Raw genomic sequence first — 27261 nt, 5'->3', positions numbered from 1 at the left:
TCCTTTTTACAATGAGAAGCGTGGATCCAGGTAGGTTTCCCTTCCAATTTCACTGAGGTTGCTGTAATCAATAGCACCTGGAAAGGACCTTCAAACCTTGGTTCCAGTGTCTTTCTGGTATGTTTCTTTACATACACATAGTCTCCTGGTTGTAGATCATGAGTACCTGTGACAGAATTAGGGTCTGGAAGAGAAGAATACACACTCTTGTGGATTTTAGTCAGACGCTGTTGCAACTGTATTACATACGTAGTTAAACTATCACATTGTAATTGCATACTTTGAGGAAAATATAAACCTAATCTAGGTGCACTTCCAAACAGTATTTCATATGGGGATAACCCTGTTTTTCCTGTTGGGGTGTACCTAATAGAGAACAAAGCTAAAGCTAGGCACTCAGGCCATGGTTTGTTTAACTCTTGCATAGCTTTTTGTATTTTCAGCTTGATTGTACCATTTACTCTTTCTACTGATCCTGAACTCTGTGGGTGGTAAGGAGTATGAAAACTTTGTTGAACCCCTAACATTGCCATCACATTTTGCATTATTTCTCCCGTGAAATGTGTCCCCCTATCTGATTCTATTGTTTCTGGGAGACCAAACCTAGGTATCAGCTCAGTAATCAGTTTCTTGGCGGTGGCTTTTGCCGTAGCTGATTTCACAGGATAACTTTCGGACCAGCCTGAAAAATAGGCAGATGCACACGAGAACAAATTCAAAGGGGCCGCTCTTAGGCATTTGTATGTAGTCAATCTGCAGTCTCTGAAAGGGATATTGGGCCCGGACCTGATGTTTACGTGGGGTTTTCACTCTCTGTCCTGGGTTATTAATCAGACAGATTTGGCATGCAGCACAGTAGTTCCTTGCAGTACTACTGAATCCAGGGGCTAGCCATCCTTGGCTTACAATCCTATACATAGAATTGGAGCTGACATGAGTGGGTAAGTGAACAGCCGCTGCCATTGCTGGGTATAGAGAACCGGGTAGACATATTTTGTCTCCTTCTCTCCATACATTGTCAAGGCCTGGTGCAGCTCCCTCTTTAACCCAACGGTCCTTCTCAATAGCCCCTGCTTGTTCCTGTAGTTCCATTAGCTGCTGCCATGTGGTTTCGGGCATACTCACCTGTACCGTGGCTAAGGTCTCAGGGCTTACTTCCCCTAGAGCTGCCTTCTTTGCAGTTAAATCTGCAAATGCGTTTCCTTTTGCCTCAGTTGTTTTTGCGCTCGTGTGTGCCGCTATCTTCATGATGGCTACTCTTATAACCTTTTGAAGATTGTTCAGGACTCTTTTGATTCCTTCACCATGTTTAACAGGTGTGCCTGCTGCTGTAAGGTAACCTCTAGCTTTCCATATGTGGCCATAATCATGTGCAACACCGTAGGCGTATGCGGAATCAGTGTAAATGTTCCCTTCTTGTCCCTCCAAGTGTTCTAGGGCTTTCTCTAGAGCGGTTAGTTCCGCTTCTTGTGCCGACATGTGTGCTGGTAATGACTTTGCCTCAATTACCTGTGTGTCCGTTACCACAGCATAGCCTGTGTGATATTTACCTTTGTCATCGGCAAATCTACTACCATCTATGTACAGTGTGTGTTCTGCATTTGCAATGGGTATGTCTGTGACATGTGGGAACCCCGTGGTTTCTTGTTCCATAAGTTGAAAACAATCGTGTTCATCAGATGTTATGTCCTGGAACGAAAGTGTGTCAGAATCCTGAGTATCTTGTGCTGTGTCTACACCATTATCATCATTACTCCCCCCTGTCAAATCTGTCTGTAATGGTAAAAGCTGTGCTAAGTTAAAAGAAGTGCATCGCTGAAAGGTAACATTGGGAGGTAGGAGCAAAGTGCATTGTAGACGCAGCTGCCTTGCCATTGATATGTGTTTTGGTTGGAACTGTGATAAGATGGCGTGTATGTCATGTGTGGTATGTACCACTACAGGATTGTCTAAGACAATTTCTGAGGATTTGTCAATGATAATTGACACTGCTGCAACTGCTCGTACACAGGACGGTGATCCTCTAGAGACAGGATCGAGAGCCGCCGAGAAGTATGCTACCGGCCTTTGTTTGATGTGTTGTTGTGTCAACACCCCTGTTGCGTGTCCCGTGATTTCAGCAATGTACAAATGAAATGTTTTGGTATAGTCAGGGATCCCGATCGCAGGTGCCGAAATTAGTAACCTTTTTAAGGTGCTAAAAGATTCATGACCTGCTTCTGTGAGTACATAGGGTACTATTTTCAAGCAATCATATAATGGCTGCATCAGAGAACTGGCATGTGGTATCCATTGTCTACAATATGATACCATTCCCAGAAACATACGAAGTTGCTTAAAGTTGCGTGGGATATTCATTTGTCTTATGGCCTGGACTCGGTCTTCAGTGAGATGTCGAGTACCCTGGGATATACAGTGGCCCAAAAAGACAACCTTTTTCTGACATACCTGTAACTTAGTTCTATTCACCTTGCACCCTTTTTCAGCCAGGAATTGTAACAATGAGAGAGTGGCTTTTAAACAAGTATCGTTATCCGGACAACATAACAATAGGTCATCTACATATTGCAACAATACACAAGTGTCAGGCGGTAGCCATTCTCCTATTTTTACCTTTTAAGGTTTAGTCAGTGGGGCATCAGTCAGGAGTCCGTCATAACCACTTATGGGTATGGTGTCACGGGACGTCATGTGTGGAGGGACTACTGAATCAGACAACAGACTGCGTGACGCTCCTGTGTCAACCAAACAAGGAATATGTTTACCTTCCACCTTCATCAACATGTGGAGCATTTTGTTCTCTGATTCAGCTAGGACTGGGGCAAGTCATGCGGTCGGATCGTCCCTATCATTGGTACGCCTCTGTCTGTAGTCCCTCGTGTCTCTGTCCGTGTTTCCTTCCTGTTCGTCTTTTATTCTTTTCCTACAGTCTCTTTTTATATGTCCCACCTTGTTGCAGTAATAACAGGTAAGAGGTTTACGGGAGGAATTCCCTCCTTCATTGACCCGGGCAACAGTGTTAACTCCCGGTGTCCTTCTGGGTTTAGTTTCTGCTAAATCAGCCTCTATGCCTTGTGCTTTCTGCAACAATGTTCCTCTGTCCCGTATGGCTCTCCATTCGGGAGTACATGCCTTCAGTTTGTCACCTATTTGGGGTACTAGTCCTTCCATAAACTGTCGATTGAAAGCCCTAATGGTGACGGGTAAGGCTAAATCTAGACCTTCGTCAGCCATCATGCTTTCCATGTTGAGGTAAAATTCTGTAACAGTCTGACCTGGGGCCTGTTTTATGGGCGCTGTCGAACCCCTTTCCTGCTGTTTCCCTTGGCAAAATTCTCGTAACTGAGCAATAAACAGGGGTCTAGAGTCTATATGACGGGGGTGTACTCCTGGCGGATCTGCCGCTGGATCCCCTTGTGGTCTATGTGGAGCAATTTCATTCATAAATTGATTAAACATCGTTAGTGTCATTTTATGTCTACACAAATCTTCCCCATCTTGCCAAGTTGCTTCATGTGTGTCTAGTAATTGTGTCACGAATCTACAGAATGCGGCAGGTTTTGCTACGGGATCAGGAGCATTCTGTATTAATGCCATAAGAGTGTCAGCCGACCAAGGTGTCCATGTCCTCAGAACGACTTGTCGGGTCACTGTAGGTGGCTGTCCTGCTTGACCCGCATTTGGATTATTTACTTGTATTACCCTAGTCCGACTATGGACTGGAGCTACGGGCTCTGGTCTTTGAGCGCCGCAATGTACACATTCCTGTGCCCAGTCTGTGTTCTGGGTACCGCATACTCGGCATACCCATCCTCTTCCTCTTAAGGAAGGATAAAGTTTTGGTCTTTCATTACCTGGTGTGGTGGTGTTATAAGGAGGTGGAGTATCTCCCGTATTAACCCTATCGCCGGGAGCAGAAGGAAGACTTTTGTGTCGGACCTTCATATCCCATCCACCTTTTTCCTGACAATACTCCCATCCCTCCTCTTTAGCCCTGTTGGAAACCTTAATTAAACATTGTATTTGTGATACCCATCTGTTCTGCAATATCTCTCCCTGTCTGTCTCTCTTTATTTCTTCCCAACCTTCTACACTTAAGCCATTTTCTCCATCCATCCCCAATTTCTTGAGAATCCTATTTGTGCCCTGTGCCTTATCCTTCCCATACAACATTGTAATTATGTCTTTAACAGCATAACATTTCTGAGATTCCTCCTGGGGTTTACCATGTGTCTGGCCCATTTTGACAGTCCTGCCTAGGTGGCGTTTGGATCACTTACTAAGTGTCTCGTTGCCTTCTCCTCCTAGGGTGCCAAAATACTAAAAACCTCTCCTAGATGAGATTTCTGAAATCGAATTACCTTATATGCTAGCCAACTGACAAATATTATGACCAGACTGACGGCTACAACATATACAAGCATTCCCTTTTGGTGGCCAAACACATATGACTAGGTCTCCGGGCTTTGTGGAGACATTATCCCTTCCCATTACCATGGAATCTCTCAGCATTCGTTTCTTATTCCTGCTTTATTGAGGCAGTCAGGACTTATACTTTCAACCCGTTTTTAGGCTCATGAATCAAAAAGCGTATATCAAACTTAAGTGTCGGACCCCCAAAGTACTCTTACGAGTTAAGGGCGCATTCCGTTACCCATTGGGATGATATATGTTTCAATTCACACCATACAAACAGGGCTTATCTCATTCACAACAGACAGATGACAAGTAGACAGACAAGAAACAACGGTAACATAAGCCAAAATATTAAGTTCAAGACCCGCTTACTACAGAGGTTGGTGTTTACCTGAAGAACAATTCAGACAGATCAGGTGGGCACAAATCTAAGAAGCACAGAGTTTATAAGAAAATAAAGCTTTTCTTACCTGCGCAGGATTTGTCTGTGGTTCTTTGATGTGCCCGACCATTTCGTTCCGTCCTTATGTTCGTTCGCCTCTTGTAGTGTCTTCAGCGAGTCCCTATTCGCGGCGCCAGAAATGTTAGGTGTGACCTCAACAAGTCACCTATTTGTCAGGTTATGTTACCGTTTCCCAATTGTTAGTTAGAGTTCTTATCTGAGCAAAGAGACACAGAAGTATTCAGTATTTCTGCTCAGAAGTCCGTCGTTAACTCTAACTGTCTCTGACTGACTGTGGCTCTGAGGCTTGTTTATTACATCTTTTATAGACAGAAAAGGGCAAACATCAGCAAATGTAAAAAAAACAACATTTTCAAAGTAAAGACAATTCTCCGGGTGTTATCAGCTGATAAGACAATCTTCTGGGCGTAGACTGCTTTTTAGGGCTGATGCGGCCTCTTCTTGATGAGTACGTGACAAAAGATGACGAATGTGGATTTTACAGAGAAGGATAGAAAAATATAAGACATAAGGTCAACCATTTTGTTTCAACATATACCTTAATCCTTACAATATGTTCCTCAATGTTACCAGCTCTAGAATGGGCACTTTTGTCAGTTCAACTAAAGGAAATCTCACAGTCCTCATATTTGTTCTGCCCCATTATTAGTACTTATTTTATTTTGTAATTACTATTGCGATGTATAGAGGAACACGGGGGATGTCAGCTACTCTAAATATAGCACTTGTAAAAAAAGCATCCCTGAAAATTTTTTGAAATGTTGACAACCATGTACTTAGGCACTGCCCAAGGGCCACAGGGTCAGTAGGGGCCCCATGAGAGGCTCCGGTGATAGTAAAGCAGTAGTAAACTTTTCTAACAGTACTACTTTTTAGAGGCCCTGGGGTAGGTTATGCCATAATGTACAAGTATGCCCAGCATTTTAGCACATTAGGGTACACTTAAATTGTCAGACTGAGCCCTCCAGTGCTGTGCTGTGATCAGTCCGGCGGGGCCCGGGCACTTCCACCTTCACCCGGACTTCCTTCTGGGTTCTGTGCCTTCCGTCACTTGCCTTGGCCAGGCTGCCCTGATGTCATTCCCACACATCCTCATGTGCCTCCTCTCTCTCTCATCCCCCCCTTTCTCTCTCATCCTCCCTCCCTTACCCCTCACACCTCTTTCATCCCCTTTCTCTCTCTCTCTCATCCTCCTTCTCTCTCTTTAATTTAATTTGTTATAACAAAATAATAGTTAGCATTTTTATTTATTTATTGTTTATAAAAGGCCCCACCAAAATCCTCAGCACCAGGCCCACAATGTTCTTAATCTGGCCCTGCCCATTGGGGCTCAGACCCCCCACATTCCGTCCCTCAGACAGACGCTATCGGTGCACCTGATTTTCCGATTGGCTGCACATACTTGCTGTGAGTGTCCCCGGTGGTCGGTGTCTACATTAATACAAATTCTGTTCTTTGCAACCGGACTCTGTGAGTTTACTGCCCCCCCCCCCCGCACCGCCCTGCACCCTCCCCCGCACTGCCCTGCACCTCCCCCCGCATGCTAGTCTTGTGATTCTCACACCTCTGCCATGTTGTACAGCCAGGCAGGTGTGTGTCCTTCTCTATAAACTGCCTGCTCATTGGACACGGACTCAGATCCCGGATGGTCCAATCAGCGGATTAGGATAAGGAAGGACTTTTTGCAGTGCATGTGCATTAACAGGGAACACGCTGACAGGAGGAGAGAGCAGAGTGAGTATCTTTGCTGTTGCTCCAGTGGAGGTCATTACCCCGGGATGTCTAGGGGGGGCACTGTGTGTTTTGCACGCCTGGAGTGTAGCTGTAAAATGAAGAGCTGGAAATGTCAGGAGAATTTCCGGAGTGACTGGATTGGTATAATGAGAGATTGTACATTTGATTGGCTGTCTGTCATTTTGCCCCCCCCCCTGTACAAATCATTAGTAAGACCTCATCTGGAATATGCAGTTCAGTTTTGGGCTCCAGTTCTCAAAAAGGATATCGGGGAACTGGAGAAAGTGCAGAGAAGGGCAACCGAACTGATAAGAGGCATGGAGGAGCTCAGCTATGAGGAGAGATTAGAGCGGTGATGGCGAACCTCGGCACCCCAGATGTTTTGGAACTACATTACCCATGATGCCCCGTTACACTGCAGAGTGGATGAGCATCATGGGAAATGTAGTTCCAAAACATCTGGGGTGCCGAGGTTCTCCATCACTGGATTAGAGGAAGTGAATTTGTTCTCTCTTGATAAGAGGAGATTAAGGGGGGATATGATCAACATGTACAAATATATAAGGGGTCCATATAGTGAACTTGGTGTCGAGTTATTCACTTTACAGTCATCACAGAGGACAAGGGGGCGCTCTTTACATCTAGAGGAAAAGAGATTTCATCTCCAAATACGGAAAGGTTTCTTCACAGTAAGAGCTGTGAAAATGTGGAATAGACTCCCTGCAGAGGTGGATCTGGCCCAATCAGTGGATTGCTATAAGAAAGGTCTGGATTATTTCCTAAGTGTACAGAATATAACGGGGTGACATTTATAGGTAAAGGTGATCCGGGGAAAATCCGATTGCCTCTCGGGGGATCAGGAAGGAATTTTTTTCCCCTGCTGTAGCAAATTGGATCATTGGCTCTGCTGGGGTTTTCTCCTTCCTCTGGATCCACTGTGTGTTTATAATTGGGTATATGGGATTGTATGATATTATCATTATTATTATTATTATTATTATTATTTTTTTTTTTGTGGTTGAGGCCGGGTTCACACCACAGCGATGCGGGAAGGCCGCGAATCTGCGGCGTTTTCCCGCATCGCATGCCTCCCGCCGGCAGTTCACACTGCCCTATGCGGACGGCTGGGAGTGTCAATGATATGTTAATGACACCCCCAGATCCGTCGGCATATCGCAGTGCGATCTGCACACTCGCACAGGAATCGGATCGCATGGTGTGAACCCCCATGCGATCCGATTCCGTTGCGGACCCAAAAAAGGGTCCCGTGCGAGTTTGCTGCGGGAGCGATGGGAATTCAGCCATACTATCTGTATACTATCTGTATACTATCTGTATGGCTGAACTCGCATCGCTACGGAGATCGGATGTGATTTGCACTGCAGTGCGGTGCGAATCACATCCGGATCTCCCCCCCGCAGCAGTGTGAACCCGGCCTGAACTGGATGGACTTGCATCTTTTTCAACCTGACTAACTATGTATCTTTGTAACTATGTAACAATGTCGGCTTCTTGCCCTGGAATATATTGGGCCAATCCTGATAATGATCCCCGAATTGTGATCTCTTTAGGGAGCAGAAGGAGAAGGGGCTCCTCAGTGTGCGCTGCCTGGCCTCCTGGCACCCCGAGGTTCTCTGCTCCAGAATCCACGAGGTCTGCATGGCTGTGACCCGAGAGGTAAGTGCACCCGTCCCGTCTGACCAATCAGCACACAGAGATTTCATTGACTCTTCACCTTTACAATCAATGTAAAGCCCAAAGTTAGATTTTGCTTTAGCTGGAGAAGGGAGGAGTCAGAACCTCTGCCAGGTATTTATTGCTGTCTGGGTGCCCTTCGGGTCTGGTATGGATTGGGGGGGGGGGGGCACGCCATTAAAAAAAATATATATATATTTTTATTTGTATCATTTTCCTTCCACTTCACAATTATGTGACACTTTGTGTTGGTCCATCACATAAAATCCCAATAAAATAAATGTATGTTTTTGGTTCTAACAAACTGTGGAGAATGTCAATGGGGTATGAATACTTTTTTCAAAGCACTGTATTTATAGATGGGGTGGCTGCAGTGGTTTTATTTTTTTTCCTTTATCCCCCATCCCCCCCCCCCCCCCCCGGTGATCCCTCCAGTATTTCCCTGTCTTGGCCCCCCTGTTATCACCGGTGGAACTTGTCATGCGATTTGACAGTTCCAGCATCAGAACTGATGTTGCAGCGCTTATGAAAAAGTTTCCCTCACTACTTTTCACTGATTTCATTGCATAGACGGTAGATGAAGTAACAAGCCGCAGGGAAGCCGGCAGTGCAAATCGCAGGGATGTGCCGCACATTGCGCTGAAGTTGTGCAATTTCCAAGCCGCACTGCTGTGAACCGGGACCTGGGCTGACAACGCTCAATCACTGTACTGTCTCTATAGGGGAGCAGTCCCCCGGGGGGCAGGAGGGGTGTCCGGGTTTCTGATCTGGGCTCTCTTGCAGAGTTACGGCCTGCAGCAGAACCTTCGCATTCAACACTTCAGGGTGCATCCAATGTGAGCACCCCACCACACGCTGTGGTTCCATCTGCTACTTCTATCATCAGTACAGGTTCACAGTAGTGAGGTAGGAGTCAGAGGAAGGAACCATAGTGTGTGGCGGGGGGGGGTTTGTGTGCAGACATCGGACGCACCCAGAGGTATTGAATGCGAAGGTTCTGCTGCAGGCCGTAGCTCTGCAAGATCGGAGGAATGGCGGCAGGCCGGGAAACCGATTTGCTTTTCTGCTGCAGTTCTGTCTTTTATCTCCTTGTTTATGTCGGTGACGAGGTCACTTTAATGGTTGTACTCGCCGTCAGGTCGGTAATCTGCGCTCCAAGGTCTCCCGCCACGCCATCAAGACGATCGGCGATCTGTTCAGGTCTCTCCGCAGAAGCGTGGACCAGGAGGTGGAGGAAATCACCCGGGTTTTGCTCCACAAGATCGGCGACTCCAACGATTTCATCCGGGAGGAAGCCGACAAATCTCTGGGGATGATGGTGGAGAACGTGACCCCTTCCAAGGCGCTGTGCGCCCTGATCGCCGCAGGAGGCAGGTGTGTGACCGATCGACTGAAATAATCTGTACTATTTATTAGTAAGCCCATGTTCAGTTCCTCGGGGGCGGAGCTTTGTTAGTGTAGAGCAGGGATATGCAATTAGCGGACCTCCAGCTGTTGCAAAACTGCAAGTCCCATCATGCCTCTGCCTCTGGGTGTGATGCTTGTGGCTGTCGGAGTCTCGCTATGCCTCATGGGATTTGTAGTTCTGCAACAGCTGGAGGTCCACTAATTGCATATCTCTGTTATAGAGAGATGCCTGACCTCTGCCTGGACTCTCCCTATAATACACCCCCGAGACCGATGCCTGAAATACGACACTGTAGGGACGGCAGAGACAAGTATGTAGGTGAAGCAGATGAAGACATTGTCAGGGGGAGTCCCGGGATCTCTATCAGTGGTAATACATACCTGAAAGGGGGTCACTGACACATTACTCCGCATGCATGGACTTAACGTGTCTTAACCCCTTCCCACCTCAGGGTAAAACAAATTTTAATGCCTGAGCACAATTTTGCAACTTTGACCTGTGTTAGTAAAACCGTACATATCATCACATCTGAGATACAAAAAAACACAGTCACTTCCAGCTAATAGGTCTTCCAAGGTGAGGGGTGACAGATGTCAGAAATAATGGTGGTGTGGAAGGTGGATGTGGGATCCCAGAACTGGGTGGATGCGCTTTCCTCCGATGGGGTAATCCGAAAGGAACTACAAGAAGAAGAGAAATGGAAGGCGCACGCACCTAGGGCATTACCAGAGATCATCCAATAAGAAGACATTTGTGTATAAAAGTCTGTACTCACAAAATGCCTAGCTCTGAGGAAGGGGGTGCGTCCCCCGAAACGCGTTGGCTGTGCCCCGTGTTCTGTGCATGTCCATGCACTGGGTTTATGGGCTTTAGTCAGTTGCATTCTGTGAGTACTCACTTTTATACAAGAACTTCTTTTCTATCTCTGCAAGAACAGAGAATGGGGGGGGGGGGGTGTGACTGATCACTGTGGCCATTCTGGGTCCCGATCATTAGAACGGGGCTCGGGGGGAGACCCTGGGTCACTGTGCTGGGTGCTCCAAAGGGAAATACGCAAATATGCGGCCCCGCGGCAAAAAGCCCAGTCCAGTGAGGCTGCATATTTGTGGGACATCGGCATCAAGGGGTTCAGCAGGGGTCTCAAACTGGTGGCCCTCCAGCTGCTGTGAAACTACAAGTCCCATCATGCCTCTGCCTGGGGGAGTCAGGCTTGTAACTGTCAGCCTTGCAATGCCTCATGGGACTTGTAGTTTCGCAATGGCTGAAGGGCCACCAGTTTGAGACCCCCCCTGGGTTCAAGTGACCCTATCAGCCCAGAGCAGCTGGTATGTACAACATACCTGTATACAGGGCCGCTGTACTGGGTCCCCAAGAAGCTTTATTGTTCCTAAGTGAACAAATGGATTTTACTAGATCACATCCCCGCTTCTGCTCCCTTACCAGGGCTTCAATTACCATCAATAGAGGGGCCCAGGAGGTGGAAGCAGAAGAGGGACTTTTTTTTTCCATTTCTGGGGCGTAGGTGGATAAAGTCAGTGCCGCTGTTCTGCTACACCCCTTTGTAGGCGGGGTTGGGGGACCTCATCAGGAAAGATATATGGGGCCCCATGATTTCTAAGTGGCCTTCCCTACATATACTTACCTTTCTGGCAGCTTGTTTCTTGAGAAGCCAATAAGTGGCAGAACAAGCCTTTTTTTTGCACATGTTGTCCCTGTCGGTATCTTTTAATGTGAACAAAATAGGTCCACTTGGAGGTGTAACTCTAGCATTGCAGTATAAGGATGCTGAGAGCCTGGGGGGGGGATTGGCGTTCCAAAAGAGTCATTTACATGAGGAGCCCGGGCACACTGGCAAAGCTGTGCCCATTAAATGTTGCCATCTCTTGGGGCACCATAGAGGTATAAGGAGACGTTGATGCCCATTGTGGTCTCCTGAGGTTGTAATTTGTGCCGTTCTCCTCCACAGCCACCGAAACAGCGCAGTGAGGAAATGTACGGCCAAACATCTGCTCAGGGTGATGGAGCTCCTGGGGGCCCAGAAACTTCTGTGTGGAACCAGAGAAAGTACAGACACCTTCCTCCGCACCCTCGTCAGACTGGTTCAGGATGGACAGCAGGACACCAGGTACTTTCATACAGAGGTCACCCTCCCACCCATGCCGTTTGATGGACTTTGACTTATTATGGGATTATTTTATAGCTCCCTTCCTTGGAGGGGCCCCTTTTTCTCTGCCCAGGGCAGCTCACACATGCCATCAGGGCCGCTGATAAGGGGTACCACCAGGCCTCCTGTAGGGGGCCCAGGAACACAGGAGGGCCCAGAGGAATGGCGCGGAGGGCTGGAAGGACAAGTACAGAACGATGCACTGTCAGTGTCTGTGTCTCTCCCTCCAGCAGCGGAAAGCTGTTTTCTCTCCTCTCCCTCCTGCCAGCTTTTAGCTGCTGGAGAGAGAGACACAGACACAGTGCATCGTTCTGTACTTGTCCTTCCAGCCCTCCGTACCTGATCCCCCTCCCTGTGTTGACCACATCTGATTCCCCCATGTACCCCCCTCCTCCCCCTGCAGACCCCCCCCCCCCCCCCCCCCCGAATCCAAAGAAAATTCAAAGGGTATGGGGCCAGGGGCACTGGATGTCCTCCTCTTAGGAAATGAGGCGGGGTTTATCTGACTTTCTGCAGCTTCTAATGCTCATTGTGAGAAGCTCACAGTGTGCAGTGACATCAGGGGAAGACTTTCCAGTCCAGGAGAAGAGCCGCTACAACTGTGCAAGACTGAAAGGGGGGCCTGAGGGAGGATTTTTTAAGTGACCCCCCTCCCCCACCTACAGTCCTGAGTGTATTCCACACATTGTAATAATGATCACCTGTATTGCAGATTTTACGGACGTCGGATGTTCAGCCTGGTCATGGCTCATCCCAAGTTCGAGGTGCAGATGGAACGTTTGATCCCATCACATGAGCTCCGCGACCTCATCGCCACTGTGAAGCAGAAAGTATGTGAGCTGTGTGATGTGCCTCATATGCCTCGTATTTCATGTTTTACACCAGGGGTCTCCAAATGTTCTAAAAACAAAGTGCCAGCTTACTGCCCTTCAAATGTGAAGGGGGCCGGACTGTGGCCAATGGGTATAGAAAATGCCCCGGCATCGGAGGGAGTAATCAATGGCACAGGCTTGGTGGTCAGCGGGAGTAAAATAATCATTGGTGTCAGTGAGAGAATTTGTTTCCCATCTCTGGTATCATTGGGAGGGATAGTGCCCACATCCGGCCCACGGGCCGCAGTTTGGAGATCCTTGTTTTACACAAACTTTATAATAGATGATATGACGATTATTCCAGGAGCTGAGTGACAGCGTCTCCGAGATCCCGTCCGCTAGAAGCCAGCGTCCTCCTCAGAAGAATAGCGCCACCGTGATGACCCAGGATGTCCAGCAACCAGAGGAAAGGTAAAGTGTGCGTGTGTCTGTGTGTATATACATATATATATACAGTGCCTTGCGAAAGTATTCACCCCCCTTGAACTTTTCAACCTTTTGCCACATTTCAGGCTTCAAACATAAAGATATAAAATTTTAATTTTTTGTGAAGAATCACCAACAAGTGGGACACAATTGTGAAGTGGAACGAAATCTATTGGATATTTTAAACTTTTTTAGCAAATAAAAAACTGAAAAGTGGGGCGTGCAAAATTATTCGGCCCCTTTACTTTCAGTGCAGCAAACTCACTCCAGAAGTTCAGCGAGGATCTCTGAATGATCTAATGTTGTCCTAAATGACTGATGGTGATAAATAGAATCCACCTGTGTGTAATCAAGTCTCTGTATAAATGCACCTGCTCTGTGATAGTCTCAGGGTTCTGTTGAAAGCGCAGAGAGCATCATGAAGACCAAGGAACACACCAGGCAGGTCCGTAATACTGTTGTGGAGACGTTTAAAGCCGGATTTGGATACAAAAAGATTTCCCAAGCTTTAAACATCCCAAGGAGCACTGTGCAAGCCATCATTTTGAAATGGAAGGAGTATCAGACCACTGCAAATCTACCAAGACATGGCGTCCCTCTAAACTTTCAGCTCAGACAAGGAGAAGACTGATCAGAGATGCAGCCAAGAGGCCCATGATCACTCTGGATGAACTGCAGAGAACTACAGCTGAGGTGGGAGAGTCTGTCCATAGGACAACAATCAGTCGTACACTGCACAAATCTGCCCTTTATGGAAGAGTGGCAAGAAGAAAGCCATTTCTCAAAGATATCCATAAAAAGTCTGGTCTAAAGTTTGCCACAAGCCACCTGGGAGACACACCAAACATGTGGAAGAAGGTGCTCTGGTCACATGAAACCAAAATCCAACTTTTTGCCCACAATGCAAAACGATATGTTTGGCGTAAAAGCAACACAGCTCATCACCCTCAACACACCATCCCCACTGTCACACATGGTGGTGGCAGCATCATGGTTTGGGCCTGCTTTTCTTCAGCAGGGACAGGGAAGATGGTTAAAATTGAGGGGAAGATGGATGCAGCCAAATACAGGACCATTCTGGATGAAAACCTGTTGGAGTCTGCAAAAGACCTGAAACTGGGACGGAGATTTATCTTCCAACAAGACAATGATCCCAAACATACAGCAAAATCTACAAAGGAATGGTTCACAAATAAACGTATCCAGGTGTTAGAATGGCCAAGTCCAAAGTCCAGACCTGAATCCAATCGAGAATCTGTGGAAAGAGCTGAAAACTGCTGTTCACAAACGCTCTCCATCCAACCTCACTGAGCTCCAGCTGTTTTGCAAGGAAGAATGGGCAAGAATTTCAGTCTCTCGATGTGCAAAACTGATAGAGACACCCCAAGCGACTTGCAGCTGTAATCGCAGCAAAAGGCGGCTCTACAAAGTATTAACGCAAGGGGGCCGAATCATTTTGCACGCTCCACTTTTCATTTTTTTATTAGTTAAAAAAGTTTCAAAAATCCAATAGATTTCGTTCCACTTCACAATTGTGTCCCACTTGTTGGTGATTCTTCACAAAAAATAAACATTTTATATCTTTATGTTTGAAGCCTGAAATGTGGCAAAAGGTTGAAAAGTTCAAGGGGGCCGAATACTTTCGCAAGGCACTGTATATATATATATATATTTATAGCAGGGAGGAGATTCCCTTGGACACTGCAAAGTTGCTCCATCTTTATAATGGGGGCCTTGGTGTGCAGCCTGCATTGTCCCCGGAGGGAACGTCATGGACAGCTATGGACAGCTATGGACAGCCATGGACAGCCATGGACAGCTATGGACAGCCATAGACAGCTATGGACAGCTATGACGTATGAGAACTTGTCCTCTCTCTGGATCCTGAGGATCAGTTTGGAATAAATAAAACATATTATTTTTTTTTTCTGTAGCATTACCAGACCTGCAGATGTGGAAGCAGAAGCGCAGGAATCCCCGGTCCCTGGAAGGCCGCCGGTCCGGGCAGCGGAAGTGACGGAGCAACTGAAGGAGCTCAGCAAACTTCTCTCCGCTAAGGAATATCAAAGCAAAATGGAGGGAGTGACGCTTCTCCTGGAGCGCTGCAAGAACAACGTGAGGTTTGTCACCTCCAACATCACTCCAGTAAGTGGAGAAGCAGAAAAAAAGAACGATTTAGAAATAACGATGAATGAGATAAGAGGCTTCTGATCAGTTCAGTTCTGCAGGAGAAACATTATTGGCATCTTGTTATACATTGTAGATCATTTGTTATCCTGTATACACTTACCTCCGTAACCTCTGCTATTGTGGAGCACCCTGCTCTGTAACCTACCTACTCAATAAGCCTTTATTTTATAAAAAAGAAACATTGTTTCCTGTGACTATAGTTGTGTAATTACTCATTCCTATTCACTTTGCTGAAGAATCTGTTGTAGCATGACCACCAATGAGGTCTGTAGTCAGTGGCGTAACTAGAACCTTCAGGGCCCCGATGCAAGAAACCATGAAGGGCCCCCCCTTTAGGTGCCCTATTGGGGGACTGTCCCTAGGCAGGATTGGGTCCCCACCCCAGAAGAGATGAGGTCCTTTTCTCCAGGGCAGATGAAGTTACTGCCCACAGGTGAGAAGGGGTCCCTGTCCCCAGGGGAGATGGGGGTCCCTGTCCCCACGTGAGAAGGGGCCTCTGTCCCCTGGGGGAGATGGAGGGGGTAAGTAATGGTGTGTGGGGGATGGGGTCCTCTCACTCACCATGACCAAGCTGTAGGCTGCGCACTCATCCATGTTGGCCTGGGGAGAACAGACATCGGACTGAGAGGCAATGCATGGAGCAGGAGAGGGGTACTCTGAGGAGCCGGCCGAGGACACAGGTCATGCGGGGAATTCACAACTAAAGAGCAGCCAGTGCGATAGTCAAGCATGGAGCTCTGCTAGTCACCCTCCACCTCCAGCCACCCGTGTGCATGGTGCACTGGTACCCCTAGCTGCCTATGCTGCTGCCGGCCATATGTAGAGGGGGTTGCATGGGCCCCCTGCATTACATGGCCCAGTTGCGGTCGCAACTGCTGCACCCCCTATAGTTACGTCCCTGTCTCTAGTGGCCAATCACATTCCAATCTGGCTCTTCTTCTGTAATCTTCAAGACATTTCGTATCTTCTCCAAGCCGCTCCATTTAAGAATCTCAGCAATGAAAACTTGGCAGAGGAATCCAACCTTTCCCTAATCTATCCAAATAAAAAAGAATAGATTTGGCTGGAGTTATACTCGAATGCAACGTCCACACCATCGCACTTCCCCACAACAAAACCGCGGATTATTGTTGGAAGGCTGTTGGCTCCAACTTGTCTTGTATACACACGGCCAGGGGTGGACTGACAACTCATGGGGCCCCCAGGCAATAGGAGAAGATTATGGGGCCTCCGGGCAATAGATTATGGGGCCACACAGTATACACACACATACAGTATACACACAGACACACAATATACACACACAGAATACACACACACACACCCTGAAAAGGTATTGGAGAGGCGGGGCAGCTATAATCTTAGGATTTTTTAAAAAAAAAACACAGATTTTTACATACTGTCCCTGGTTTTATTGAGGCTGGCAACCCTGATGGGGCCCCTTAGTGGCATGGGGCCCTCGGGCAGAGCCCGAGTGCCCGAATGGTCAGTCCGCCCCTGCACACGGCACACAAATGTTGGCCAACAACTCCGAACGTAGTGGCGTACAAGACGTACGACGAGCTGATAAAAAAGAAGTTCTGTAGTCATGTGATCTCTCCATTACCAACGCTAGTTTTACAAGACCTGGCGCTTCCGGCTCATACTTGATTCCGGGCGTGCGTGAACTTTTGTGCGTCAGACTTGTGCGCACACGATCGGAAATTCCCACAACAAAGTTTTGTTGGTGGAAAATTTGAGAACCTGCTAGCCAACATTTGTTGGCAGAAAAAGTCCGACAACAAATGTCCGATGGAGCGTACACACGGTCCGACTTTCAGCCAACAAGCTCACATCCAACATTTCCCATCGGAAAATCCAACCGTGTGTACGAGGCATAAGCCCTTCCCTCATGAAGGCCAAATCCTGCCCCTTGTCAAATGCCAGCACTTTAGTGGGCAGTAGAGCCTCTGGGGCAAGTACTTATCCTCAGCAGGGGGTGGGGCTTATTCTCTTCTTGGGCAGAAGTCCTGGTCTAGGATCCAAGGGATTCTTCAGGGACCGATTTGAAGACCAACACAGGTACCTTTACCATTTATACGAAGCTGCTAAAAACCGCTCTGACCCAAAAGCGGTATATGGATGTGGAGGCTGAAAGGGTTAATGTTTTCACCCAAGATTCTCACAACTTTCACCCAAGGTTCAAATATTTCCCACATAGGATTCCATTAGAAACGAGTGAATCTTACGTGAGAGTCTTGGGAATTTTAAGAGACAACCTTGACAAATAGACCCCTAGTATGGGGAAGGTGAATTTCCAAGGGTAATGGGGACGCTATAATGGAAGACTCCTATAGAAGGTGTGTAGGAGGAACGTCACAAGCTGATCGCTGGGAGATTATAGGTGGCTGTGGAAATGTTTAGTAAATGAACTTTGTTCCAAATTCACATAACTTCATGAAACCGATTCGTATTATACAGGATCCTCGCCAACAACCGTCATTTTATTACATCTTATTTTTATTATATTCACAGATATTTGATGCCTTTAACCCGAGGATGCAGGACGCCAACAAGAAGGTCAATCAGTATGCTCTGGAGTCTGCGGTGGTCATGATCCCGATTCTGAAGGACAGTCTGCACCATGTGTTAGTCCCTATGGTGACCGTCGTTACGGACAACCTGAACTCCAAGCACACCGGTATCTACACGGCCGCAGTGACCGTCCTGGACACACTCATGAAACATATAGGTAAATCATTGCTGACTGTATCCGGTACTCTTCCTTCCCGATAAAGAGGACCGTCCTCCTCCATCCTATATTCATCATTCCTGACGTTATAGCCGGTAACCTTTATTGGGTTTTTTTCCTTTTCTTGCAAACACTCCTCTCACATTTTTTGGGATGAATAAATTCTCATTGACTTCAATGGAGTAGAGTATGTAGCAACCTCATGACCTCCAAGGGCATATGAGGAACCTCAGGCCAACATTTCACCTCTGCATTTAGTTCTCAATGGAGTAGTATATGTTGCAACGCCATGACCCCCAAAGACATATAAGGAACCTCAGGCTAGCATTTCACCTCCTAGGTTTAGTCTTCAGTGGAGTAGTGTATGTTGCAGCACCATAACCCCCAAGGACATACGATGAACCTCAAATGCGGGGCAGGCCAGTATTTCACCCCCAGACCTAGTCCTCAATGGAGTAGTGTATGTAGCAATTCCATGACCCCCAAAGATATGTGAAGAACCTCAGACCAGCTTTTTACCCCCAGGTCTAGTCCTCAATGGAGTAGTGTGTGTGTGTTGCCACCCCATGACCCCCAAATACATATGAGGAACCTCAAATGCTGGTCAGGCCAGTATTTCACCCCCAGATCTAGTTCTCAATGGAGTAGTGTATGTAGCAATTCCATGACCCCCAAAGATATGTGAAGAACCTCAGACCAGCTTTTTACCCCCAGGACTAGTCCTTAATGGAGTAGTGTATGTTGCTACCCCATGACCTCCAAAGGTATATTAGGAACCTCAGGTGCGGGGCAGGTTAGCATTCACGCCAAGGTCTAGTCCTCAGCAGGAGTGAAGCGGTGTGAACAGACGGTCAGTTTTTAGACCAAATAAAGAGTTCATTAGGTTTCACCCAATACTCCCGAAGGAGAGGGCTGGGGCATAGGACACCCATGGACTTGGCATTTCACCTCTACATTTAGTTCTCAATATAGTATTATATGTTGCAACGCCATGACCCCCAAAGACATATAAGGAACCTCAGGCTAGCATTTCACCTCCTAGGTTTAGTCTTCAGTGGAGTAGTGTATGTTGCAGCACCATAACCCCCAAAGACATACGAGGAACCTCAAATGCAGGTCAGGCCAGTATTTCACCCCCAGGCCTAGTCCTCAATGAAGTAGTGTATGTAGCAATTCCATGACCTCCAAAGATAAGTGAAGAACATCAGACCAGCTTTTTACCCCCACGACTAGTCCTCAATGGAGTAGTGTGTATGTTGCCACCCCATGACCCCAAAGACATATGAGGAACCTCAAATGCAGGTCAGGCCAGTATTTCACCCCCAGACCTAGACCTCAATGGAGTAGTGTATGCAGCAATTCCATGACCTCCAAAGATGAGTGAAGAACATCAGACCAGCATTTCACCCCCAGGACTAGTCCTTAATGGAGTAGTGTATGTTGCTACCCCATGACCCCCAAAGTTATATTAGGAACCTCAGGTGCGGGGCAGGTTAGCATTCACGCCAAGGTCTAGTCCTCAGTAGGAGTGAAGCGGTGTGAACAGATGGTCAGTTTTTAGACCAAATAAGGAGTTTATTGGATTTCACCCAATACTGCCGAAGGAGAGGGCTGGGGCATAGGACACCCATGGACTTAACTGGTACCAGGAGAGTGGCAAAAAGTACTTACAGCCTTCACAGATTGAGAACCTTTAAGCCAACCCAACATTCTGTGAAATTAGATACTAAATAGTTCAGTGACCGCCTCCTAGGGGAGAGACCACCACACTGCAGTCAGGGGCAAAGCGTCTGTCCAGTTTCTCAGATACCCGGATTGAAGTTGAGTTCTTCCATGGTGCTTTCACCCCTCACTTACCTCACCAAGTCCCAATCCTTGGCCTCTATCCAAACAAATGGTCACTCTACCCAGGCAGCGGGCCTAAGAGGTCCAGTCAGCCATCTACATCCTCCCACACTCCATGATTAGTGCCGCCCCCCACACCATTCTCTGGGGCACTACCCAGCAGCAGGCAGAAGCAAACGAATACCAGAGAGTTCCAAGAACGACGAACTATCAATCTAGCTCTGGCTGACTACAGCCTAGTAACTCTAATTCTAAATCGATGTTCCTGCTCAGGGCGGGGGGGGGGCTGCATTTAGATGACAGTTCAGAGGCTGCGTTTGGATTTTGCGTTGCATTTCTTTGCATGCAGTGGGTCCAATTGAGGGGAATTTGGATTGCAGGCAAAGCAAGTCCAACAAAGCCTTTCCTTGCCGACCACTGCGGCCTGCATTGGGACGCATGCATTTGTGCAGCTCTGCGTTAGAATGGAGAAGGTTGCGTTTGACTTGAACTCTTCTTCTGCTGTCAGACAGCGTGATGTAGTCGGGGGCGGGGAGAGACGCATTTTTTGGAATGTCGGTCACATGACTGCAGATTAGCGGCAAAGAATGGAGAGAAAAGCGTGAACTCTCAGCTTTCCCTACAAACAGGAAATCTTTATTGACCATCATTTTTACATTACAGACAATCTGTGGCTTCTGCAACCATTCGCCAGCCGCATCCGCTTCCTCAGCGGCCGCGCCATGAGTGACGTGACCGAACGATTGTCAGGTAACTCGCCTCAACGCAGGAAGTAGATTGACTGGAAGGATTAAAGGGGAACCAATGAGGATGGAGACATGGGAGATGCCGTGGCTTTAGAGTTCCATGTTCCTTCATTTTATAGCAAGAAAGGGAAAAGTAAGAACCTTTGTCAGAGTTTTGGTTGTCCGTCTCTGTCAGGGCGACTTCCAGAGACGTGAAGATCGCTGCGTTCCGAATCGGACACGTTTTTCATTATTTGATGAACCCGAATTTCCAAATTACAAGAGAAACAAATTTAAACTGATCCGAAATAATGAAACAAAATTCAGCCGAAATTCAAATAGAAAATTAATAAAAAATTTTATTTGAAAACAAGAAAGAATAAAATAGAGAAAAAAAAAAAGAATAGAACAGATTAGAAAAGAATAGAATAGAAAAAACAATAGAATAGCATCAGAATAATAGAATAAAAAAAAAAAAATAGATAGGCTATAATCACCTTCCGAAATTTGAATTTTGAATAGAAAAGAATATAATAGAATAAAATAGAAAGAAAGATAATACAGTCTTTCAAATTTAGAATAGAATAAATTCGAATGCCGATTCAAATTTTCCAAATTCAACCAAATTGAATTCAATTCAACAGAATTCGGAAAATTTAAATCGAAAAGTCAATAAACTAAACAAATTCCGAAAATGAGTGAAGCGAATTTTAGCAAATTTAACTAGATTCAATTATTTAACAAAACAATTTTTTTCATTCTGCACATGTCTAGTGATTTCTCCTCACTTCCTGTGACGCCTCTAATCAGGACAGGAAGTGAAGGGAAACTTCTGCAATGGAGACACAGCCAACAATAAAAACCTGCCAGAGGTTCCGACTTTTCTCCACTCTATCCAGATCTTCTCCAGTACCGCGCAGTATTCCAAAGAATTCTCACACAGTCATTTATGGATCGCAAGTTTTCATTTTAATGCAAAACAAACACACAACACCATTATACAATACAAACACACAACACCATCATACAATACAAACATACAACACCATCATACAATACAAACATACAACACCATCATACAATACAAACACACAACACCATCATACAATACAAACACACAACACCATCATACAATACAAACACACAACACCATCATACAATACAAACACACAACACCATCATACAATACAAACACACAACACCATCATACAATACAAACATACAACACCATCATACAATACAAACATACAACACCATCATACAATACAAACACACAACACCATCATACAATACAAACATACAACACCATCATACAATACAAACACACAACACCATCGTACAATACAAACACACAACACCATCGTACAATACAAACATACAACACCATCATACAATACAAACACACAACACCATCATACAATACAAACATACAACACCATCATACAATACAAACATACAACACCATCATACAATACAAACATACAACACCATCATACAATACAAACATACAACACCATCATACAATACAAACATACAACACCATCATACAATACAAACACACAACACCATCATACAATACAAACACACAACACCACCATACAATACAAACACACAACACCACCATACAATACAAACACACAACACCATCATACAATACAAACATACAACACCATCATACAATACAAACACACAACACCATCATACAATACAAACACACAACACCATCATACAATACAAACACACAACACCATCATACAATACAAACACACAACACCATCATACAATACAAACACACAACACCATCATACAATACAAACACACAACACCATCATACAATACAAACACACAACACCATCATACAATACAAACACACAACACCATCATACAATACAAACACACAACACCATCATACAATACAAACACACAACACCATCATACAATACAAACATACAACACCATCATACAATACAAACACTCAACACCATCATACAATACAAACACACAACACCATCATACAATACAAACACACAACACCATCATACAATACAAACACACAACACCATCATACAATACAAACACACAACACCATCATACAATACAAACACACAACACCACCATACAATACAAACACACAACACCATCATACAATACAAACACACAACACCATCATACAATACAAACACACAACACCATCATACAATACAAACACACAACACCATCATACAATACAAACATACAACACCATCATACAATACAAACATACAACACCATCATACAATACAAACACTCAACACCATCATACAATACAAACACACAACACCATCATACAATACAAACAAACAACACCATCATACAATACAAACATACAATACAATCATATGATACAAACACAAAATACAAATACATGATACAAACAAACAATACAATCATATGACACAATCACACGATACAAACGCACATAGTATACTTTATTTATGGGGAGCCTGACCTCCCCAACATGTTTATAGGGGAAGAACACAACCATCTGGTTCCTGTAAGTCTTTGTGTCGGTCGGCACACGGCTCCTCGGCTGTTCTGCCTCAAATGTCGCTTTGTGTAGAAGACAAACCTCCTATGACCCAGTCTGTGTGTACAGTGTTGCAATTTGCTGACTCAACAAGATCCACAGCCAGTCTTAGCTCACCAAGAAGACTCAGAGTAAAATCCATGGTGGATCCCTTTTCAGAGGGTGGTAGAGCAACGGCTTCCAAATAGGCCGTGAATCTCCCCAGCGGGCACACGCCACAGAAAAAAGCTGATCAGGATTTCCTTCTCTAAGTTTTGGTTAGACATACACTTTAAGCCCCACCCCCTGCAGTGCTAAACCCCGCCCATCACTAAACTGTCATATACCAGCACTTCAATGGGCAGTAGAGGCTCTGGGGGGCAACGGTTAACATCAGCAGGGGTGGGGCCAGGGGTGTAACTATGAATTATGGGGCTCCTTCTACTCCAGGGCTCTGTGGGGCACTGCCTAGCATCAGCAGGGGTGAACCAAGGAATAATGGGGCCCCTTCTATGCCGGGCTCAGGGGACACTGCTTACCATCAGCAGGGGTGTAACTACAAATTATAGAGCCCCCTTCTAGTCCAGGGCTCTGGGGGCACTGCCTAACATCAGTAAGGATGGGGCCAGAGGTGTAATTACAAATAATCCAAAGATCTGAGGGCACTGGTGGAGCCAGGGGTGCAACTATGAATTCTGGGGCTTCTTTTTCTAAAGGGATCTGAGGGGCACTGCTTAGCATCAGCAGGGGTGTAACCACAAATTATGGAGCCTCCTACTCCACGGCTTCGGGGGCACTTCTTAGCATCAGCAAGGGTGTAACCACAAATTAGGGAGCCCCCTTCTACTCCATGGCTCTGGGGGGCACTGCTTAGCATCAGCAGGGGTGTAACCACAAATTATGGAGCCCCCTTCTACTTCACGGCTCTGGGAGGCACTGCTTAGCATCAGCAGGGGTGTAACCACAAATTAGGGAGCCCCCTTCTACTCCATGGCTCTGGGGGGCACTGCTTAGCATCAGCAGGGGTGTAACCACAAATTATGGAGCCTCCTTCTACTCCAGGGCTTTGGGGGCACTGCTTAGCATCAGCAGGGGTGTAACCACAAATTATGGAGCCTCCTTCTACTCCATGGCTCTGGGGGGCACTGCTTAGCATCAGCAGGGGTGTAACCACAAATTAGGGAGCCCCCTTCTACTCCATGGCTCTGGGGGGCACTGCTTAGCATCAGCAGGGGTATAACCACAAATTAGGGAGCCACCTTCTTCTCCATGGCTCGGGGGGGCACTGCTTAGCATCAGCAGGGGTGGGGCCAGGGGATGTAATTACAAATAATGGGACTCTCTCCTACTCCAAGGATCTAGGGGCACTGCTTAACATCAGCAGGGGTGGAGCCAAGGGTATATAACTATGAAGTATGGGGCCTCGCCTAATTCCGGGCTCTGGTAGGACTGCTCAGCATCAGCAGGGGTTTAACTAGAAATTATGAAGGCCCCTTCTACTTCAGGGATCTTTGAGACACTGCTTAACATCAGCAGGGGTGGGGCCTGCGGTGTGTAACTATGAATTATGAGGCCCCTTCTACTCCTGGTCCAGGGCTCTGAGGGCACTGCTTAGCATCGGCAGAAGGGCGACTAGGGGCATAACTACAAATTACGGGGCCCCCTTTTACCCCAGGTGCCACATGGGCCACTCTGGCTGTTGGTTATGCCACTGGGTGGAGCTTAATCTCTTCCTGGGCAGAATTCTTCATCTAGAATTCAGGGGGTTCAGCGGGGGCTGGGACTGATTTGAAGACTAACACTGGTACTTTCATAGCCTACAAGGTGAGGCACATAGTGCTGTTGCTCTAACAAAAATTTTAGGCCACGTCTGATGGCATTTACAAGACGCCCCTGAAGGCGAATACTGTATTATGTGGCGGGTTCTCACCGCATTATTATTATTATTTCTATAATGAACCCCTCAACATTTCTCCATTGCCCCCCCAGGTCTTGTATCCTCTGTCTACCCCCGGAAACCGCAGGCCGTGGAGCGCCACGTTTTGCCCGTTTTGTGGTTCTTCCTGAGCAATATAACCGGGAACGGAGTGCTGCCCGGCCGAAACGGTAACTTCAAGGACGTCATCACCAAACTTACCAATAACTTACACCGAGTGATGGGGCGGAGCCTGGAGGAGTACGCCTCTGGACAGTCCCAACACGCCACCAAAATGCTGGCCGACATTCTGGGGACCAATAAATAAATACCGACCCCCGATCCACGGTGCCGGAGGAGGCGGAGCACGGTGATGTAATGGGGGCGGAACCTGCGTTCTCTGTATTTAGTGTAAATTCTGTATTTAAGATTAAAAACTATTATAATAGAAGAAGAAGAAGAACTGATTCTTTCTATAGATTGGGAATTTATTAATACGGGATGTGATGCATCTCCGATATATATAACTGAATGGTAGCCTGTTAAAGAGGACCTGTCATGCAAAAGTTCACTATCCTAGTGACGGTACTGCTGTTAGAAATCACGGGGCCCCATACAGCACAGAACCAATCCCCCTGGAGTGCAGCCGGAGGGAGCGAGAAGAGGAGGAGCCAATTTAAGATATTATTCAATGATCTGACACCATAGTAGAGTCTGTCCACATAGCAGCCCATCCTGATGGTAGGTATATATATATATATATATATATATATATATATATATATATATATATATATTGATATGGATATTATATTTTACTATATACTGTAGTTATTAATACAACATGTGAAGTTCTGAAATGAAGACAATCCTATTCCTGAGCTTTCTGTATATTAATTTATAGTCAATATCTGAACAATATGCTGGAATACCCCCATTAAACCCTGATGGAGCTCATGTATGTATATACTGTATTATTGGAATTAGCATTAAATTGTATTTTTATATGTTGTTCTTGTCTTTTTTTTTTTTTTTATAATTCCAAACAATTTGAACTAATTATAAAAAGGTTGAGTTAATCAGATGAGTCAGAGGAATGACTGATCTCCCCCCTTCTCCTTCCCTCCCTGCCCGCTCTCTTCATAGAGGTTTAGGGAGTTTCAATTAGAGAGAGAGAGTCTGAAGGCAAACAGCTTCTGGTTGTTCTTTATAAATGCTCTGTGACACCACTATTGTGTGTGCGTTGGCTATTAATTGCTTACTTGTAAAATGAAGAATATGGTAAGTAAATTAAGATATATATATATTTTTTTTTTTACCATTAGCAAATCAGTATAAAGACGTATAATTCATACAGAAGTAATACAAAGCAGTGTGCAAAAAAAAAAAAAAAAAAATCATACATATGAAATAAAACCATTACAGTGAGATACTAAAGTGAGATATAATCACATTACATCGCATATACAAAAAACAAGTGTTGCGCTAAACATACATTTTGCTCATAAAGTGTTAGAAAAAGTCCAATTGTGAAAAAACAAAAAAAAAACAAATCTGTGAAATTGCAGATGAATCCAGAAGAGCCCCATCTCGTGCAGATACCTCCCCCACAAGCAGCATAGCCTCTTACCAGAGGGCCTGGACCCTTTATTACAGAGGCTTGATGTAATGGTCTTTGCCGGGGTAGTCAGCTGGAGATGTGTCCTCAGATCAAAGTAAGAATTTTCATTGGACAATCGTGGGGCTCCATTCACCCCATGACCTCAATGACGGGTTCCATGGCTTGAATCCAGAACTGCTCAGCTCTTGGCTGGATTGAGGCTTTTCAAGGTCTGAGCAGCAGTAGGGATTGGCGGAGCCGGAAGAGTCTTGTAGAGGGGAGAATTATCGTTTTATCTCTGGAGTTGATCCCTTTTTAATGTCAATATTCTGTTTGCTTTGTTAGCAGCAACTTGGCATTGCTGAGCCTATCGTCTACTAGGACCCCCAGGTCCTTCTCCATCCTACATCCCCCCAGAGGTTCCCCTCCCCCCAGGTCCTCCTCCATCCTAGACCCCCCAGAGGTTCTCCCCCCAGTCTATAGATTGCATTCAGATTTTTGCCGCCCAAATGCATTATTTTATATTTTTCTA

The 27261-nt window shown here is 46.0% G+C and overlaps 1 protein-coding gene across 2 annotated transcripts in view; it reads left to right on the top strand.

The window, feature by feature from the left end:
• Positions 1 to 27261, top strand: part of LOC143973711 (TOG array regulator of axonemal microtubules protein 2-like) — a 75453-nt gene that overhangs the window by 21263 nt on the left and 26929 nt on the right. Inside the window, exons 5-8 of one of the 2 annotated variants that reach the window (XM_077474563.1) lie at positions 8185 to 8290; positions 9447 to 9682; positions 11683 to 11841; positions 12593 to 13157. In XM_077474563.1, coding sequence (XP_077330689.1) covers positions 8185 to 8290; positions 9447 to 9682; positions 11683 to 11841; positions 12593 to 13067 — 976 coding nt within the window. In that variant the 3' untranslated portion in view covers positions 13068 to 13157. Of the gene's footprint in view, positions 1 to 8184; positions 8291 to 9446; positions 9683 to 11682; positions 11842 to 12592; positions 13158 to 27261 lie in introns of those variants that run through there. The other variant, XM_077474564.1, reaches the window with a different exon arrangement.

Source organism: Lithobates pipiens, unplaced genomic scaffold (assembly GCF_037356315.1).
Source record: "Lithobates pipiens isolate NorthernLeopardFrog02 unplaced genomic scaffold, aLitPip1_a1.2 Scaffold_93, whole genome shotgun sequence".
Taxonomy (NCBI): domain Eukaryota; kingdom Metazoa; phylum Chordata; class Amphibia; order Anura; family Ranidae; genus Lithobates; species Lithobates pipiens.
Note: the sequence above shows the minus strand (reverse complement) of the source record. Positions and strands in the feature narration are given on the sequence as shown.